This window comes from Panulirus ornatus, chromosome 15 (assembly GCF_036320965.1).
Source record: "Panulirus ornatus isolate Po-2019 chromosome 15, ASM3632096v1, whole genome shotgun sequence".
Taxonomy (NCBI): domain Eukaryota; kingdom Metazoa; phylum Arthropoda; class Malacostraca; order Decapoda; family Palinuridae; genus Panulirus; species Panulirus ornatus.
In genome coordinates this window covers 8,974,154-8,993,808 of record NC_092238.1, presented here as the reverse complement: position 1 = coordinate 8,993,808, position 19,655 = coordinate 8,974,154, and the positions used below count along the sequence as shown (strand labels likewise).

Below are 19,655 nucleotides of genomic sequence, written 5' to 3'. Positions count from 1 at the left end.
AGCAGTATTAAAAGTAGTAGTAGCAGTAAAAGTAGTAGTAGTCGTAAAGTAGTAGCAAAACCTGTTGTTGTAGTAGCAGTAGTAAAAGCAGTAGTCTTGATAGTAATGGTGGTAGCAGCAAAATTATCATCATTATTATCATTATTATTATCATTATTATCATCATTATTATCATTATTATCATTATTATTAATAGTAGTAGTAGTAGTAGTAGTCGTAGTAGTAGTAGTAGTAGTAGTAGTAGCAGCAGCAGCAGCAATAGTAGCAGTAACAGTACTAGTAGTAGAATAGTAAAGTAGTAGTAGGAGCAGTAGTAGTAGCAGCAGCAGCAGCAGCAGTATAGTAGTAGTAAAAGTAGTAGTCGTGGTCGTAATATCAGTTAGTATTAACAGTAGTAGTAGAAAATTTATTATTATTTATATTATTATCATCATTATCATTATTATTATAATTAGTAGTAGTAGTAGTAGTAGTAGTAGTAGTAGCAGTCTTAACAGCAGTAGTAGTAACAGTAGTAGTTGTAGTAATTGTAGTAGTCGTAGCAGCAGCAGCAGCAGCAGTAGTAGCAGTAGTAGTAGTAGTAGTAGTAGTAGTAGTAGTAGAAGTGGTGGTGGTAGTAGTAGTAGTAGTAGTAGTAGTAGTAGTAGTAGTAGTAGTAGTAGTAGTAGTAGTAGTACAAGTTGTGGTGGTATTGGTAGTGGTGGTAGTAGTAGTAAAGTTGTATTCATTAGTAACAGTAGTAGCATAAGTAGCACAAAAGTATCTGTATTATCATTAGAAGTGGTAATGATAGTAGTAGTAGTAGTAGTAGTAGTAGTAGTAGTAGTAGTAGTAGTAGTAGTAGTAGTAGTAGTAGTGCAATAACAGCAGCAGCACAGTAGTAGTAGTAGTAGAAGTAGTAGTAGTAGTAAGAGCATAGCAGCAGCAGGCGTTGATAGCAGTTGCTGGACAGCATAGAGGTAATGCTAGTAATATCAGCAATGCTGTGGCTTGGTGTTAGGGCAACATTAGTAGTAATAGCAGCAGAAGTAGTAGTAGAAGTAGTAGTAGTAGTAGTAGTAGTAGTAGCAGTAGTAGTAGTAGTAGTAGTAGTAGTAGTAGTAGTAATATCAGTAGTAGTAGAAGTAGTAGTAGTAGTAGTAGTAGTAGTAGTAGTAGTAGTAGTAGTAGTAGTAGTAGTAGCAGTATTAGTATTAGTAGTAGTAGTAGTCGCAGTGGTAGTAGTAGTAGTAGTAGTAGTAGTAGTAGTAGTAGTAGCAGTAGTAGTAGTAGTAGTAGTAGTAGTAGTAGTAGTAGTAATATTAGTAGTAGTAGTAGTAGTAGTAGTAGTAGTAGTAGTAGTAGTAGTAGTAGCAGTAGTAGTATTAGTAGTAGTAGTAGTATTAGTAGTAGTAGTAGTAGTAGCAGTAGTAGTATTAGTAGTAGTAGTAGTATTAGTAGTAGTAGTAGTCGCAGTGGTAGTTATCGTAGTGATAACAGTAGTCGTAGCAATATGCTTCTTTAAATGGTTACCGAAATAGCAAATGGGCACACCGTACGCGGCCATCTTGTATGAAAGTAAATATGAAGAACATGGGAAAAAGTATAATAATAATAATTTGAGCTCCAAGGGTTTTTCTAGAGCAAGCTCCTAAATCTAGGTGAAAAGGTTACAAGAGAATAGAAGGACGAAAGAGAGGAGAATTTCACAGCTTCCCTGATCAAGGAGACGAGAGGCATCATAACGGTCAATCCTGGTGTGGCTGGTCTCTCGACACAGAAACTATGGGAAGCAGCAGTCCGTCGCAGGCTGCGGGTCCTTAGCCTTAGTGGCTATGACACGTGCAGAAAGCTCACGGGAGCAGATGGTGTTATGGTTAATGTATGTTTGTTTGAAGTATCACAGTTGTACTTGTTGGTAGGGAAAGAAATATTGTGTGGTTGCTGATGAAGCTGTTGTATTAGTCGTTGTAGGTTTAGCAGCCGTAGGGAACAGTAGCAGCAGGAGCTCTAGTGGTCTAGTACTAGCAGAAATAATGTAAACAACCAGTATGGCACTAGAAGAAATGTAGACAACTAGTATAGTACTAGCGTTAATAATGAAAACTACTGGTATAGTACTAGCAGTAATAATGTAAACAACTAGTACAGTACTAGAAGTAATGATGTAGATAACTAGTATAGTACTAGCAGTAACAATGTAGACAATTAGTATAGTACCAGCAGTAATAACGTAGACAACTAGTATAGTACTAGCAGTAATAATATAGACAACTGGTATATTACTAGCAGTAATAATGGAGACAACTAGTATAGTACTAACAGTAATAATTTAGACACTAGTATAGTACTAGCAGTAATAATGCAGACAACTAGCAGAGAACTAGCAAAAATTAATGTAGACAACTAACATAGTATAGCAGTAATAATGTAGACAACTGATGTAATACTAGCAGTAATAAAGTAGACAACTGATGTAATACTAGCAGTAATAATGTAGACAACTGGTATAGTACTAGCAGTAATAATGCAGACATCTAGTATAGTACTAGCAGTAATAATGTAGACAACTAGTATAGTACTAGCAGTAATAATGTAGACTAGTACAGTACTAGCAGTAATAGTGTAGGCAACTACTATAGTACTAGAAGTAATAATGTAGACAACTAGTGTGGTACTAGCAGAAATAATGTAGACATCCAGTATAGTACGAGAAGAAATAATGTCGAAAACCAGTAAAGTACTAGCAGAAATAATGTAGACAACTAGTATAATACTAGCAGTAATAATGTAGACAACTGGTATATATCTAGCAGTAATAATGCAGATAACTAGTAAAGTACCAGCAATATTAATTTAGAAAACTAGTATAGTACTAGCAGTAATTATGTAGACTACTGGTAAAGTACTAGCAGTAACAATGTAAACTAGTTTAGTACCAGCAGTAATAATGCAGACAACTAGTATAGTACTAGCAGTAATAATGTAGACAACTAGTATAGTACTAGCAACAATAATGTAGACAATTAGTATAGTACTAGCAGCAATAATGCCGACAACTAGTATAGTACTAGCAGCAATACTGTAGGCAAATACTGTAGTACTAGCAGTCGTAATGTAGACAACTTTAGTACTAGAAGTAATAATGTAGACAACTAGTACTAGCAGCAATATTGTAGTCAAATGGTAATGTATTTGCAGAAATAATGTAGACAAATAGTATAGTACTAACAGTAATAATGTAGACAACTGGCATAGTACTAGCAGTAACAATGTAGACAGCTAGTATAGTACTAGCTGTCATCATGGAGAAACTGGTATAGTACTTGCAGTAATATTGCAGACAACTAGTATAGTACTAGCAGCAATAATGTAGACAACTGGTATTGAACTAGCAGTAATAATGTAGACAACTAGTATAGTACTAGCAGAAATAATGTAGACAACCAGTATAGTACTAGCAGAAATAATGTAGACAACCAGTATAGTACAAGCAGTAATAATGCATACAACTGGTATAGTACTAGCAGTAATAATGCAGATAACTAGTAAAGTACTAGCAATATTAATGCAGAAAACTAGTTTAGTACTAGCAGTAATTATGTAGAAAACTAGTAAAGTACTTGCAGATATAATGTAGACAACTAGTTTAGTACTAGCAGTAATAATGCAGATAACTAGTTAAGTACTAGCAATATCAATGCAGAAAACTAGTTTAGTACTAGCAGTGATTATGTAGAAAACTAGTAAAGTACTTGCAGATATAATGTAGACAACTAGTTTAGTACTAGCAGTAATAATGTAGACATCTAGTATAGTACTAGCAGTAATAATGTAGACAACTAGTATAGTACTAGCAGTAATAATGTAGACTAGTATAATGCTAGCAGTAATAATGTAGACAACTAGTGTAGTACTAGCAGAAATAATGTAGACATCCAGTATAGTACTAGAAAAAATAATGTCGAAAACCAGTAAAGTACTAGCAGAAATAATGTAGACAACTAGTATAACACTAGCAGTAATAATGTAGACAAGTATAGTATTGGCAGTAATAATGTAGACAACTAGTAAAGTACTAGCATTAATACTGTAGACTAGTATAGTGCTAGCAGTGATAATGTAGACAACAAGTATAGCACTAACAGTAATCATATAAACAACAAGTACAAGCAGTAATAATGTATACAACTAGTATAGTACTAGCAGTAACAATGGAGACAACTGGTATAGTACTATCAGTAAAAAGTGTAGACAGCCAGTATAGAACTAACAGTAATATTGCAGACTAGTATAATACTAGCAGAAATATGTAAACAACTAGTATAGTACTAGCAGTAATAATGTAGACAACTAGCATAGTACTAGCACTAATAATTTTAGACAGCTAGTATAGTACTAGCAGTAATAATGTAGTCAACTGGTACTATTAGTACTAGCAGTAAGAATATAGAGAACTGGTATAGTACTAGCAGTAATTATGTAGGCAACTAGTACAGTACTAGCAGTAATAATGTAGATAATTAGTACAGTACAGCAGTAATAATGTAGACATCTAGTATAGTACTAGCAGTAATAATTTAGACAGTTAGTATAGTGCTAGCAGTAATAATGTTGACAACTGGTATAGTACTAGCAGTAATAATGTAGACAACTAGTATAGTACTGGCAGTAATAATGTAAACAACTAGTATAGTATTAGCCATAATAATGTAGACAACTGGTATAGTACTAGCAGTAATGATTTTGACAACCAGTATAGTACTAGCAGAAAAAATGTAGACAATCAGTATAATCCTAGCAGTAATAATGTAGACAACTAGTACTAGCAGTAATAATGTAGACAACTAGTATAGTACTAGCAGTAATAATGTAGAAAATCAGTATAGTACTAGCAGAAATAATGTAGACAACTGGTTTAGTACTAACAGTAATAATGTAGACAACTAGTATAGTAACAGCAGTAATAATGTAGACAGCTAGTATAGTGCTAGCAGAAATAATGTAGACAACTGGTATAGTACTAGCAGAAATAATGCAAACAACTAGTATAGTACTAGCGGTGATAATGTAGACACTAGTATAGTGCTAGCAGAAATAATGTAGACAACTGGTATAGTACTAGCAGAAATAATGCAAACAACTAGTATAGTACTAGCGGTGATAATGTAGACACTAGTATAGTACGAGCAGAGATAATGTAGACACTAGTTTAGTACTAGCAGAAATAATGTAGACACTAGTATAGTACTAGCAGAAATAATGTAGACACTAGTATAGTACTAGCAGAAATAATGTAGACACTAGTATAGTTTTAGCAGAAATGATTTAGACACTAGTATAATACTAGCAGTAATAATGTAGACACTAGTATAGTACTAGCAGAAACAATGTAGAAACTAGTATAGTACTAGCAGAAATAATGTAGACACTAGTATAGTACTAGCAGAAATAATGTAGACACTAGTATAGTACTAGCTGAAATAATGTAGACAGGAGTGGTGATGATGGTGGCAGAAAGCGTTTATATTGTAACTACACGTGATTTTTTTTCGCTGTTGTTTCTGTAAGTTATGGTGATGGTGGCTGTAGTAGTCTCGCAGTAATAGTATAGTATCAGTCGTAGTAGTTGTAATAGTATCAGTCGTAGTAGTAGTAGTATCAGTCGTAGTAGTAGTAGTATCAGTCGTAGTACTGTGGTGGAAGTCAACCTCACTGGCAACACTTGGGGGCAACTATGAAAGACACAAGAATATGATGAGGAATTATTAGCCAAATATTATCACTAGTAGAAAAAATAATTACCAGGACAAGAGAACCAAAATGATGTTATTCCTCTGGACATAATTATAATAGAAATTAAGAACAGTGTTCCCACAACACTGTGAAACGCGTGTTTTTGTACCACTATATTTTTTTCTTATAACAAAGACAAATGTACAGGTTAGAAAAAAAAAAAAACTCAGAATACTCTAAATATCTACGAAAATTATATATATAAAAAAATCACGTTTTATAGAATCATTGGTGTGTGTGTGTGTGTGTGTGTATATATATATATATATATATATATATATATATATATATATATATATATATATATATATATATATATATATTCTTTTTTTTTTATACTATTCGCCATTTCCCGCGATAGCGAGGTAGCGTTAAGAACAGAGGACTGGGTCTTTGAGGGAATATCCTCACCTGGCCCTTTTCTCTGTTCCTTCTTTTGGAAAATTAATATATATATATATATATATATATATATATATATATATATATATATATATATATATATATATATCAATTACCGTCAAAATCAAACAAGAAAGAAAAATTTTTTTTTTCTTTTTTTTTTGTATACAGTGCAGATCCCTGCTGTGTATGTGTCTATAGCTGACATATCTTGGCAAAATACGGGAGACGCGGGACAGACGGAATCCGGACGGGCCACCGGCACACATGGAGAGAGAGAGAGAGAGAGAGAGAGAGAGAGAGAGAGAGAGAGAGAGAGAGAGAGAGAGAGCGACCGATTTTTTCTCTCTTTTTTTATTTTTAAATGGCGCTCATCAGAATGTCTTCGCGCCAATCAGAATATTCAATGCTTCATGAATCTGAGTGAATGGGAACACTGTTAGGTCACTTAAGATTACCACTCCAATTAGAATCTAGTAATATGTAAGACAGGAACACTGGCTTGGAAATAGTTTTACATTGCTTCGTAAATCTGATGAGAAACATGACATGTAAATGATTTACAAAATAGCAAGAACATCATTAAAAAATATGAGGACTCAACACACACACACACAGAGAACACACATACACAAAGGTGTGTATATGTATACATATATGAATACGTACAAACATTTGTACATACACGCACCTGGTCCCGCACTCTAGCACATTTACTCCACACACACACACACACACACACACACACACACACACACACACATTAAACAGGGACCTGCGCACACATAAGTATATACAGATGTTAGTAATATAAACACGCGCATGTGCACATAAGCGCGCTCACACCAGCATAATTATAAGTAAACACACAAATCTACATACACCAACACACACACACACACACACACACACACAAATCTACACACACCAACACACACACACACACACACACACACAAATCTACACACACCAACACACACACACACACACACACACAAATCTACACACACCAACACACACTCACACACAAATCTACACACACCAACACACACACACATCTACACACACCAACACATACACATACACATATACAAAACTCCCACACAATAATACACATAAATTATGCTGCATCACGTTATGTATGGGAGGTACATGTAATGAACAGTCATGAAACATGAAGTGATCATGGTGGTGTGGTCGCGTGTGGTGCAAAGTGGTATTTGCCAAGGGTGGGTAATGTGGCCTAACCTAGTGTGTCGTGGTGTAAAGCGGTGTCAGACTGATGTGCTGTGGTAGGGTTGTAAGGTCACGCTGCCTTTTACTGTGTGGTGTTATGCATTATACCTGCGTGGCGACTGGTGTGGTGTGGTTGTGAGAGGTGTGGTATAAAAGCGAGTGGTGATGTGGCACAGGACACTATGAAATAGAGGCCAATGGGGTGTGGGAGCGGCGCGCGGTGTGTGGCACAGTGCACCATACGGTGTGATGGTCCGACAGGGTGCACGCTGATGTGGTATGGAGAGTACCGTGGTAGGGTACAGTGCAACGGTGCCAAGTGTGGTGCAGTGCTGTGTGGTGTCGCATGGTGTAAGTCTACTGTGGCGCGGTGAAGACTGTGGTGTTATCTAACATGGCGTCCTACTGTATAGTGTGGTGCGGTAAAGTGCACTGTATAGCATAATGTATTGTGCGATACGGTACAGTGTATAGCATTCTGTGGCATGGCGTGTTGCGAGGCATGATCTATAGTGTAATACGGCGAGGTATGGTGTACCGTGTGGCACGGTGTACCGTGCAAATTGTGGTATGGTGCACTGTGTGATGGTGTGGCACAAAGCATTGTGCAGCATGCAATGGTGTGCTGTGTAGCTTGGTGTGGTGTATAGTGTGGCGTGCTGTTTCGTGCATGGTTGGGTGTACAGTGCAGTGTGGCCTACAGATTCGTACAATGTGGTATATGGTGCAGTGTATGATGGTGTGGTACCGCGTAACGTATAGGGCGGTGTGAGTGTACCCAAGTGTGGTTTGGTGTCCTGTATGGTATGGTGTATCGTGTAGCCTGGATCAGTATGGTGTGGTGTAGTGCACTACGTAGTCTTGTGTGGTACGATGCATTGGGTGATACCAAGTTTCGTGTCCTATGGTATGGTAATTACCTATCTGTACCGTGCGAGGGGAGGGGGGTCTACACTCGTGGGGGCCCCTTCTCTTGAATTCTCCCATCATATTCTTTTTTTTTTTTTTTTACAGATTCTGTATGTCCCCCACACTCACAGTCTCATAATTCAGTTTATTCCTTTTATTCACTACTAATACGCTATGAAAGTGGCTCTCTACCTCTATTCCAACCAGTTCCTTGCTTAATTTCGTGTTATGGTCTGTCTACACCACCAAGCTGATTCTAAAATTTGCAGGTTGCGATCAGGTCACCCATTACTCGTCGCTCTTCCATGAATAACGTATCTAAGGCCTTTGGCCTGCTTCTGTAACTAAGCTCCCTTAATTCTAGAACCACCTTCGTTGTTCTACTCTAGACCTCCTCTATTAGCTCTTCCTGTCTCGCAAGGGCGGTGACCCGGCTTGTGAGGCATTCTCTAGTTCTGGCCTCTCGTAGGACGTGTTTCTGTAGTATGGTGTACCGTGTGGTGTGGAACAGTGTCGTATGGTGTGGTGTGGAGTACAGTGCAGCCTGGTGAGGCGTACGGTGTACTTTGTGTTGGTGTGGCATAATGCTGGACACGTACGGCAGCAGATGACGTTACGGTGGAGTCTAAAGTGGTAGAATGTATTATACAGTTGTAGAGCATCTTGATGTAGGCTGACGTGGGGCCCTACAATCGCATGAGGTGGGGGGGAAGGGGGGTCCACAATGTGGTGAAATATGTGGTATGATCCGCTCTGAGGTAGTTCACTGAAGTCTGTGAATAACGTAGAATGTGAAGTGTGATTTATGTGAACGTAGAATGTGAAGTCTGATTGCAGCGTCACGTCAACCAGCGTTGTACAGTGTGCAGCGGTATGGTGTATGGTGTGGTATGGTACAGCAATGGTAGGCAGTGCACCACAGTGCTGTAGAAGATAATGTCGGGTATGGTACTGAATCGTATTCTGTGGTAATCGAAGTGTAACGTGTGCGTTTGGTTAGGTATAGCGTGGTGTACTGTGGTGTGGTTGCGATAGTGTGGCACAGCGAAAAGCTTGACGTGGTGTGAGGTATGCTGTACTGTCTGGTGTTAACACTGTAATATGGGATGATACAGAGGTGATGTAGGATGGGTTACTGTATAGAATCCCGTATCGTGAGATGTGTTCGGTAAACATCATGATGTGTTTGTGTGGGTACACCAACTGTGAGATATGGCGCGCTGTTGCTTAGCAAAGTAGTGGTGTGGTAAAATGTGGTATAGTATGGTACTGCAGTGCGTGTTATACAAAGTGATGAGGAATGATATCATCTGGTAAGGTGTAAAGTGTGGTGTGGTGTGATGAAGGGTACTTCGGGACACTGACAAGAGATGTGGCAAGGGTTGTGGTGTACCGATATGTGATATGATACAATACAGTGTTGTGGGGTATGATCAAATGTGGTGTAATACACTGCAGCTCGGTATGGTCAGTCACAGTGCTGTGTGGTAAGATTGCACGGTGGTTAGTTATGTGGTAGCGTGGTATGGTGGGGGAGAAGTGGAATGGTATTTTGATGTATGGTGTAATGTGACGTGATAACTAAGTTTTTGATTGTCAGTATGGTGTGGTTTGGCATCATGCAGTGAAGTGGTATAAGAGTATATAGTGTATATGATGTGATGTATACATTTTTGGTACGATATAGTATGATGTTACAGTATCAGGCAGTATGCTAAACCTTAGCTTGATATAGCAGAGTGAGAGAGGTTCGTGTGGTGTGGTGTGGTAGGGTGGTCTTGAGCGCTGTGTGGTGTGGGAAAAGATATGCCGTGTGGCATAGCATGATCTTCTGCAATGGGGTGTTCCGTGGTGATGTGGTGAGACACAGTGACTATTATAAAATAAAAAGTACTCTGGAGACACACAAGCATTAGCTATAAACCTACATGAGCTATAGTAGAAAAAAAATATATATATATATATAATCTATGGTGCATGCACAAGGGGAAGGGAAAAAAAGATACTGAGAACAGACAATGCACGGTAAAACAGTGCAATATAGGAAGGTGCTATCAACAAATAACATAATGAGAGCGAAGAAATGCACTGCAGTGTGAAAGTGATTATAACGGGGAGGTGCGCATGCGTCGGAGGGGGTGGCTATGTCCGTGGCGGGGGACACGACAGCCGCCCGGCCAGGAGAGAAATGGTCTTAACCCAATCAAAAAATTTCAAATCCACTTGCTAACGTAAAACTAGTATAACACACTACGATATCTATATATGTAAGCATATAGATATACAGATCAACACTACGAGACGATGATGCAATACCAAATAAGTAAGGGGGGGGGGGGGAAGAGGGAGGGAGGGATTGGGGGGGGGGAGAGGGTATCATCTGTGGTGCAACATGAGGTGGTGGTATAAATATGATGAAGAATGCTGACGGGTCTAGCCTTAGCAAAAGCCCAGCAGCCTCACTCGAGGCTACGTACAAGAGTCTGGCCTTAAGAGGAAGAAGGGAGGAAGGGGGGAGGGAAAGGGGGAGTTTCGGGGCCTTGGCTTTTGTTATCAACCTGAGGTTGATGGGAAACGAGTCCACCAAACCTCGAAGCCTTCAAGACCGCCCCTGGTGAACACGACTCCGAGCCTCAAAACCAAAAAAAAAATATCTTTACGTATTCACATTAGGGCCTTAGAGTACGATGAGGTGATGTGGACGAAGTGATGAGACGGGATGTTGGTGTGTGTGTGTGTGATTGTGAGCATGAGGGTGTGTGATTGGGCCCAGCTCCTCCCCACACCAGCTCGCCCGAGCCGGGTCAGCGAGGGGCCGGGCGACACAAGAGAGATTTGTACTAACGTGAGCTGGCATTTGGTCTCGAGTAAGGCTTCGCAGCTGCTGTAGTTCATTGAGCAAAGGAACCACCAGAGAGGTGTATATATCATCCAGCAAGTTCGTAGGGTCTCTCAAAGCCTCAGCCATGTCTCACACCTTCATAACAATTTTGGTAACCTAATTCCAATTTTTATTTTTATATTTATTTGGGGGGTCATAGGACTGTAGGCCTTTTAATGGGTTTTATGTTTCATTCTGTAAGAAAAGAATTGAGATGATTTTTTTTTTTTTTTTTGGTAGAATTTAGTTTGATTAGCGTCAGTCTTGGACGCGTCACCAGATCTGGGCCAATTTTCCAATTGTATTCTGTTATTCACTTACTATACAATCAAGGCCTACATTCTATATAGATATATATGTGTGTGTATATATATTATTTTATATATATATTTTTTTTTGAAAGTACCCTTTGCCAATTTTCATACAAATTAATTTCTTTATGATGTGGCTAGAAGACCCTAGCGAATATTGCAAAAAACCAAAAGAAATGTCACCATTTGTGTAGCAACAATTGGTGGCACACTTTTCCGGCACCAAAAGAAACAATTTCGGGAGTTCTCACGCAGTGGGGCGCTTCAAGTTGTGTCAATCCGGGTGCCTGGGCTCAAATTGGGTCACTCGGTCGCTATCACACTGCATTCAACTGGCTGTTCCCATTTATGAATTTTTCAGCATTTCTCATCATGATAGACATACTTAAATGTTTCTCTGATCAATTATACAATGCATATTTACTCTTTTTTTTTTCTATTGAATACCTGTCTTTTTTACCTGACAGTGTACTTTGCCGCTTCCCTCCGTGTCAAGCAGAGGGCTCTTCATCACTCGCGCCTTCGCTTGGAGTTCATATAGACACTGGGGTTTCCTTTATAAGCACACACACAGAGACCGCCAACCTCCTTCAAGCCTCCACGGTAAGAATGTTGGGGGCCTGGCAGTTTTGAGGTGTACCGTGGACGATGTTGTGGGAGGAGGGACGCCGATCCCGCCACCCACCACTGCTCCGCACTATCACATCACCTTCACCTCTACAACTACCACCGCCACAACACAGCACTTCACATCATGTAAGGCCCAGCTGATAATGCGACAGTAGACGGTTGCAGCAGGAGCAACAGCAGCAGCAGGAACAGGAGCACAGCAGCAGCAGCAGCAGCAGCGGTGGTGGTGGTGGTGAAGCATCCAGCGCTCTCTCTCACTCTCTCGCTCTCCCTCACCCCCGCCTCGGTGTCCTCATCTTGGAGGCGACTGCATCTCGACACTAGTACACCAAAACGCGGGCCGATACACCTCTAATGTGTGGTCACTTTAACGCCTGGGGAAGCCACTCACCTCTGCAGACATTAGGGCATGACTAGGTGGGGCAGGTTAGACAGCAATGAAGGAATATCCCCGGCGAGCCTCAGCACCGCATGGCCCCCCTCTGCCCCCGTCCGCCATAACTGGTCGCCGATCAATAAGAACTCGGGCCGCGGTGAGTGTGGGTCCTGCCCACCCAGCCAGCCGTCCTGCCTCGCTCCCGCACGCACGCCTCTTCTTCCTCCTCCTCCTCCTCCTCCTCCTCCTCCACCTCCTCCTCCTCCTCATCGCTCTACCTCTTCCTCATAGTGTCTGATACGTTCAATCTACTATCAACCACCGTTCGTACTCGTTATTTCACTCATCCAATCATCTAATTAGCTCTCTTTAACCAAAACCATGTCTTAGGGGAAGGAGGAGGGGGGGTCTTACTTGTGTATATCGTCCTTTACACGTGAAGTAATATGTATCCCATCCTCCAATACTCACTACTACGTGGATATCACCTTCACTCCCCCCCACCCTGTCTTAAGCCCGTACACTAACACCACACCACTCCTTCAACACCTCGACTGTTCTGTCCCCTTCATCTGCCACACGTTTTTCAGTCGTCTGCTTCTGAAGTTAGTTCTTCGTGTGTGTGTGTGTGTGTGTGATATTTGTTACTCCTGATTTTCGTCTCTGCTGCTCGTCTGCCCATGGTGTTCTCGCTATGCTGCTCCTGCTGCTGCTGCTGCTCCTGCTTGGTAATGGTTCTCCCCATTTCCCCTGCCGCTGTCTTTATGTATATAGCTGTTCTCGTTAGTGCTATCGTGCTATCAGTCTATATGTCCTCGTTGCTGCTATCATGTTATCTGTCTATCTGTTCTCGTTGGTACTATCGTGCTATCAGTCTATATGTCCTCGTTGCTGCTATCATGTTATCAGTCTATCTGTTCTCGTTAGTGCTATCGTGCTATCAGTCTATATGTCCTCGTTGCTGCTATCATGTTATCAGTCTATCTGTTCTCGTTGGTACTATCGTGCTATCAGTCTATCTGTTCTCGTTGCTAACATGCTATCAGTCTATCTGTTCTCGTAGGTACTATCATGTTATCAGTCTATCTGTTCTCGTTGCTGCTATCATGTTATCAGTCTATCTGTTCTCGTAGGTACTATCATGTTATCAGTCTATCTGTTCTCGTTGGTACTATCGTGTTATCAGTCTATCTGTTCTCGTTGGTACTATCATGTTATCAGTCTATCTGTTCTCGTTGCTGCTATCGTGTTATCAGTCTATCTGTTCTCGTTGGTACTATCGTGCTATCAGCCTATCTGTTCTCGTTGCTAATATGCTATCAGTCTATCTGTTCTCGTAGGTACTATCATGTTATCAGTCTATCTGTTCTCGGTGCTACTATCATGTTATCAGTCTATCTGTTCTCGGTGCTACTATCGTGTTATCAGTCTATCTGTTCTCGTTGGTACTATTGTGCTATCAGCCTATCTGTTCTCGTTGCTAATATGCTATCAGTCTATCTGTTCTCGTAGGTACTATCATGTTATCAGTCTATCTGTTCTCGGTGCTACTATCATGTTATCAGTCTATCTGTTCTCGGTGCTACTATCATGTTATCAGTCTATCTGTTCTCGTTGGTACTATCGTGCTATCAGCCTATCTGTTCTCGTTGCTAATATGCTATCAGTCTATCTGTTCTCGTAGGTACTATCATGTTATCAGTCTATGTTCTCGTTGGTACTATCATGTTATCAGTCTATCTGTTCTCGTTGGTACTATCATGTTATCAGTCTATCTGTTCTCGTTGGTACTATCATGTTATCAGTCTATCTGTTCTCGGTGCTACTATCATGTTATCAGTCTATACTCTCTGATGGTTCTCTACCTGTTCAAGTTATTTCGGGATATAATTCATACTCTCAATATTTTCCTAGACAATGTTTTATCCTCATTCCTCTTCTTGTTCTTAACCACACACATCTACTTACTTTTGTTCACTTCAGTGTTCTTACTGCTGGTGTTACAAGTATTTTGGTAATGTTCTTGTTCCTGGTGTTACTTCCATCCCTGTTCCTCCTAACCACTGGTGTTGTCTCTGTTCTTCTAACCACTGGTGTTGTCTCTGTTCTTCTAACCACTGGTGTTGTCTCTTCTTCTAACCACTGGTGTTTTCTCTGTTCTTCTAACCACTGGTGTTTTCTCTGTTCTTCTAACCACTGGTGTTTTCTCTGTTCTTCTAACCACTGGTGTTTTCTCTGTTCTTCTAACCACTGGTGTTGTCTCTGTTCTTCTAACCACTGGTGTTTTCTCTGTTCTTCTAACCACTGGTGTTGTCTCTGTTCTTCTAACCACTGGCGTTGTTTCTCTGATGGTGTGCCTATCACCCCCTGGTGTTTGGTCTTACCACTGGTGTTGCCCTTAGTTAGATCTTGCCCTTAGTGGGGGAGGTTATAACTAACTCAGCTCTTATTTTACAGCCGGAGTTACTCCCATTTCGTGTTGCTTATCTTGGTGTTACATTAACTTCCTTTTTTATTTTTTATTATCATTTTCCATTGTTACTGTTGCCCCTACTTCTGGGGTTGCGTATAATACCCATTCAGTTATTGCTATTACACCTGGTGTAGTGTTAGTTAGTATTGCTGTACTCCTGGTATTATCATAATACTCGAATTCTTTGTATAATATTAAGATAGGAAGTTATTCCTACTACTGTTGTACCGCCTACCCAGCAAATGTTCTTACTGTTGGTGTTCAGTCTACCTTTGCCACTGTTCTTATTGCTGGTGTTCAGTCTACCTTTGCCACTGTTCTTATTGCTGGTGTTCAGTCTACCTTTGCCACTGTTCTTATTGCTGGTGTTCAGTCTACCTGTGCCACTGTTCTTATTGCTGGTGTTCAGTCTACCTTTGCCACTGTTCTTATTGCTGGTGTTCAAACTATTCATGCTACTGTTCTCATTTCGGGTGTTCAGCCTACACCTGCTTCTCTTTTATTACCAGTGTCAGCCTACCCATGATATTGCTCTGATAGCTGGTGTTCAGCCTACCTTTGTTACTATTCTTACTGTTGCTCAGTCTACCCCTACTGTGGTCTTTTTTGCTCGTGTTCAGCCTACCCCTTCTACTGTTCTGTTTGTGTTCAGCCTACCCCTTCTACTGTTCTGTTTGTGATCAGCTTACCCCTTCTACTGTTCTGTTTGTGTTCAGCCTACCCCTTCTACTGTTCTGTTTGTGATCAGCTTACCCCTTCTACTGTTCTGTTTGTGTTCAGCCTACCCCTTCTACTGTTCTGTTTGTGATCACCTACCCCTTCTACTGTTCTGTTTGTGTTCAGCCTACCCCTTCTACTGTTCTGTTTGTTTTCAGCCTACCCCTTCTACTGTTCTGTTTGTGTTCAGCCTACCCCTTCTACTGTTCTGTTTGTGTTCAGCCTACCCCTTCTACTGTTCTGTTTGTGTTCAGCCTACCCCTTCTACTGTTCTGTTTGTTTTCAGCCTACCCCTTCTACTGTTCTGTTTGTGATCAGCCTACCCCTTCTACTGTTCTGTTTGTGTTCAGCCTACCCCTTCTACTGTTCTGTTTGTGATCAGCTTACCCCTTCTACTGTTCTGTTTGTGTTCAGCCTACCCCTTCTACTGTTCTGTTTGTGTTCAGCCTACCCCTTCTACTGTTCTGTTTGTGTTCAGCCTACCCCTTCTACTGTTCTGTTTGTGTTCAGCCTACCCCTTCTACTGTTCTGTTTGTGTTCACCTACCCCTTCTACTGTTCTGTTTGTGTTCAGCCTACCTCTGCCACTTATTGCCTGTGTTCAACCTACCGCTGCCAGTTCTTATTTCTGGTGTGCAGCTTACCCGTGCTACTGTTCTTATTGCTCGTGTTCAGCCTACCACTACAACGTTTCTTGTTTCTGGTGTTCAGCTTACCCCTGCTACTGTTCTTACTGCTGGTGTTCAGCCTATCCTTGTTACTGTTCCCATTGATGGTGTTCAGCCTACTCCTTCTACTGTTCTTATTGCTGGTGTTCAGCCTACACTTGTTATTTTACTTATTAACGGTGTTCAGCCTACCCCTGATACTGTTTTTACTGTTGGTGATCAGCCTACCCCTACAACTGTTCGTATTGCTGGTGTTCAGCCAACTCCACACCATTGTTCTTATTGTTGGTGTTCAGCCCACCCTTGCTAGTGTTCTTATCGCTGGTGTTCAGCCTACACCTGATACTGTTGTTATTGTTGGTGTTCAGCCTACCCCTGCTAGTGTTCTTATCGCTGGTGTTCAGCCTACCCCTGCTACTGTTCTTCTTGCTGGTGTTCAGCCTACCCTTGTTACTGTTCTTACCACTGGTGTTCAGCCTACCCCTGCTACTGTTCTTATTGCTGGTGTTCAGCCTACCCTCGTTACTGTTCTTATTGCTAGTGTTCAACCTATCCCTGATACTGTTCTTATTGCTGGTGTTCAGCCTACACCTGCTACTCTTCTTATTACTAGTGTTCACTTTATCCATACTATTGTTCACACTGCTGGTGTTCAGTCCACACCTGCTACTGTTCTTACTGCTGGTGTTCAGTCTAAACCTCTACTGCTCGTATTAATGGTATCTAGTCTTCCCCTACTACTGATCACACTGATGGTGTTTAGCCTCAACTTCTACTGCTCTTACTGCAGGTGTTCAGCTTGTCCTGTCCCTACTTCTATTCTTATTTCAGGATGCTACTATTCATCTTAACCCTACTGCTGTTTAGCCTACAAAATGCTCCTGTTCGTAGTGCTGGTGTTGAGGATGCCACACCTTTCTACTGACTATATTGCTGGTGTTCATCCTACTCCTGCTACTGTTCTTACTTCTGGTAACTGGCCTACCCCTGTTACTTTTATTGTTGCTGGTGTTCAGCCTACCGCAAATGTTCTTGTTTGGGTTCATCCTATCCCTACTACTGTTTCTGGTGATGGTGTTCAGCCTACTCTTGCTACTGTTCTAACTGCTGGTGTTCAGCCAACCTCTGCTACTGTTCTTATTACTGGTGTTCAGCCTACCTCTAAAACTGTTAATACTACTGGTGTTCAGCTTACTACTGCTATTGTTCTTACTGTGTTCAGCCTATTAGTTCTTATTGTTCTTATTGCTGGTGTTCAACTTACCCTGCTACTATTCTTTTAGCTGGTGTTTTCAGCCTACCCGTCCCTGCTACGTGGGTCCTTGTTAAGACTTTCTAGGATCGCACCAAGAGTCTAGAATCTAAATCCTATGAACTTTAAAAGCTCATAGATATTTGCATTTCCTTTTACGTACAGAATTCCACAAGTCTCTTCCCGGAGCCGACTGCATGGGTAGACAGATGTCCTCAGGAAGAGGCCGGCGTGGTGGCGGTGTCAGCCACGAGCAACGTAGAGTCATCAGGTACTTTACACTGAGTCAGTGAACACTGTCTTACATACAGCTCTACGGGTACATAGCTCAATCCCTTACTCTCATCTGTATCTGTCGGTCCCTCGCTTCTTGATGGGCCAGTACCACTACAGGTCCTCTGTTTGGAAAATAGATGAACAAAAGTATTGTTTCATAACATAACTATGGCAATCCTCTCCTCAAACAGCGTTTTACTCTGGTAGCCGAGAAGGTACGGGCAATTGTAAGTCCAAATTATGGCCAAGTTAGATCCTCCATTTGTGTATATATATATATATATATATATATATATATATATATATATATATATATATATATATATATATATACCTCCGACTAAGACAGGTATTCAAATATCGCCAAGCCTGAGGTGAGGATGAACAGCTGCGCTGGCTATAGGCCGATCTCCCTGTCCGCAACTCAAACTCAAGGAAGCACGCGCATTGGTCCACAGTCGTCAGCGACGCTAACCACCTGACCACTACAAATTCTACGGGCATGATTTCCTTTTAAGAGATATTATGAGCCATTCTCAACTATCTGTTACCCTTTTTTTTCCTTTATGCTACAGAAGGAACACCACTCATGCTGGAGGAGTTGGAACCTTTCCCATTTCTTTCTGAACAGTATCAAGTCTGATGGATGTTTACAACACTTCTGTGAAATTACCTTGAAAGATATTCTTCTGGTGTTTTGGCAATTGGGAAGGATTTCGGTTATTGCAGACACTCCAGCTGTAATTTCTTCGCACTGAATGCGTTTATCTCTTGTACTAGAATAACTAAATCCATTCCAAAGGTGACCCACGGAACACTATGTTAGTTTATATTCCATGCTACTTTGTATTTTGCGTTCGGTGTGTCTGAGGACGCGATGTTTTGGACCAATTCTGAATCACTTGTGAACAAGCATACCCAATGTAGCCTGTCATTACTTTGCAATTAGCTTTATTTCATTTGTTTAGCAGGACACTTAACATCCACAGTCTAAAATGTTCCTGTTTGAGCAGCTGTTCGCCCATGTTCCTTTTCGGGGAAGGTTCTTAGGCACCCCGTTGCTCTTCATGACAGACTGGATGGAATATTCGAGAACTACATTTCGCCTTCGATAGGTCTGTGGTTTCGCATAAGACGGGTAAAAAGGTTAGGTCAATATTTTAAGTCCAATTCCTCCACATGACCCTTCTCTTCCGTCATTCCTATATAAAATGGGGATTCGAACCCATACCTCAAGTTCTGTACCCAAACATTCGCTTTTACGGGTTTTCGAGAAGGGGCAGCAAGTCCAGGATTCCTCCTCATTCAGCAGACGGTGAGAGAATGGGGCTTTCTTAACCTGTGTGAGACGAACGTCCCTGGATGTTGGTATGTACTCAAGACATCACAGTTCCTTGTGTAGCAGACGGGAGAGAGGTCCCAAGTGCTGGCAGCAGACGCAGCTCATTCAGCTGTTCTTCCCCTCCCTCCCTCCTGCTCCTTCCCCACTCTGCAAGTGGCTAGATAATGGGTAGTAGCTTCGTGACAGGTCTGGGCTAGCCGACGGCACGTAACTCTGCTCAAGTTCCCCCCGAGGAGTCGAGGTCCGGGGACCTTATCGCCCGCTAACAGCCTGGGTTCCTATCCTGGAGTGGTATTACTACACTATTACAATATCACTGTTTTTACTGCTCGCGTGGGTGTTACTGCCGGCTCCCGTCCTTGCTGCTTGTCCAAGTCTTTCTCTCTCGTATCATTTCCTGCAAAGTTA

At 41.2% G+C, this 19,655-nt stretch overlaps 1 protein-coding gene across 6 annotated transcripts in view; it reads right to left on the bottom strand.

Annotated features, from left to right (window-relative positions):
* Drep2 (DNA fragmentation factor-related protein 2) overlaps positions 1-12,681 on the bottom strand; it is a 282,308-nt gene extending 269,627 nt beyond the window's left edge. For 4 of the 6 annotated variants that reach the window (XM_071670463.1, XM_071670465.1, XM_071670469.1 and 1 more), the window contains exons 1-2: positions 12,536-12,657; positions 11,168-11,398 (exon numbers count right to left, since the gene is read on the bottom strand). In XM_071670463.1, the coding sequence (XP_071526564.1) occupies positions 11,168-11,290 (123 nt within the window). In that variant the 5' untranslated portion in view covers positions 11,291-11,398; positions 12,536-12,657. Of the gene's footprint in view, positions 1-11,167; positions 11,399-11,974 lie in introns of all 6 variants that reach the window. The other 2 variants (XM_071670467.1, XM_071670466.1) reach the window with 2 other exon arrangements.
* Positions 12,682-19,655: the final 6,974 nt, after the last annotated feature.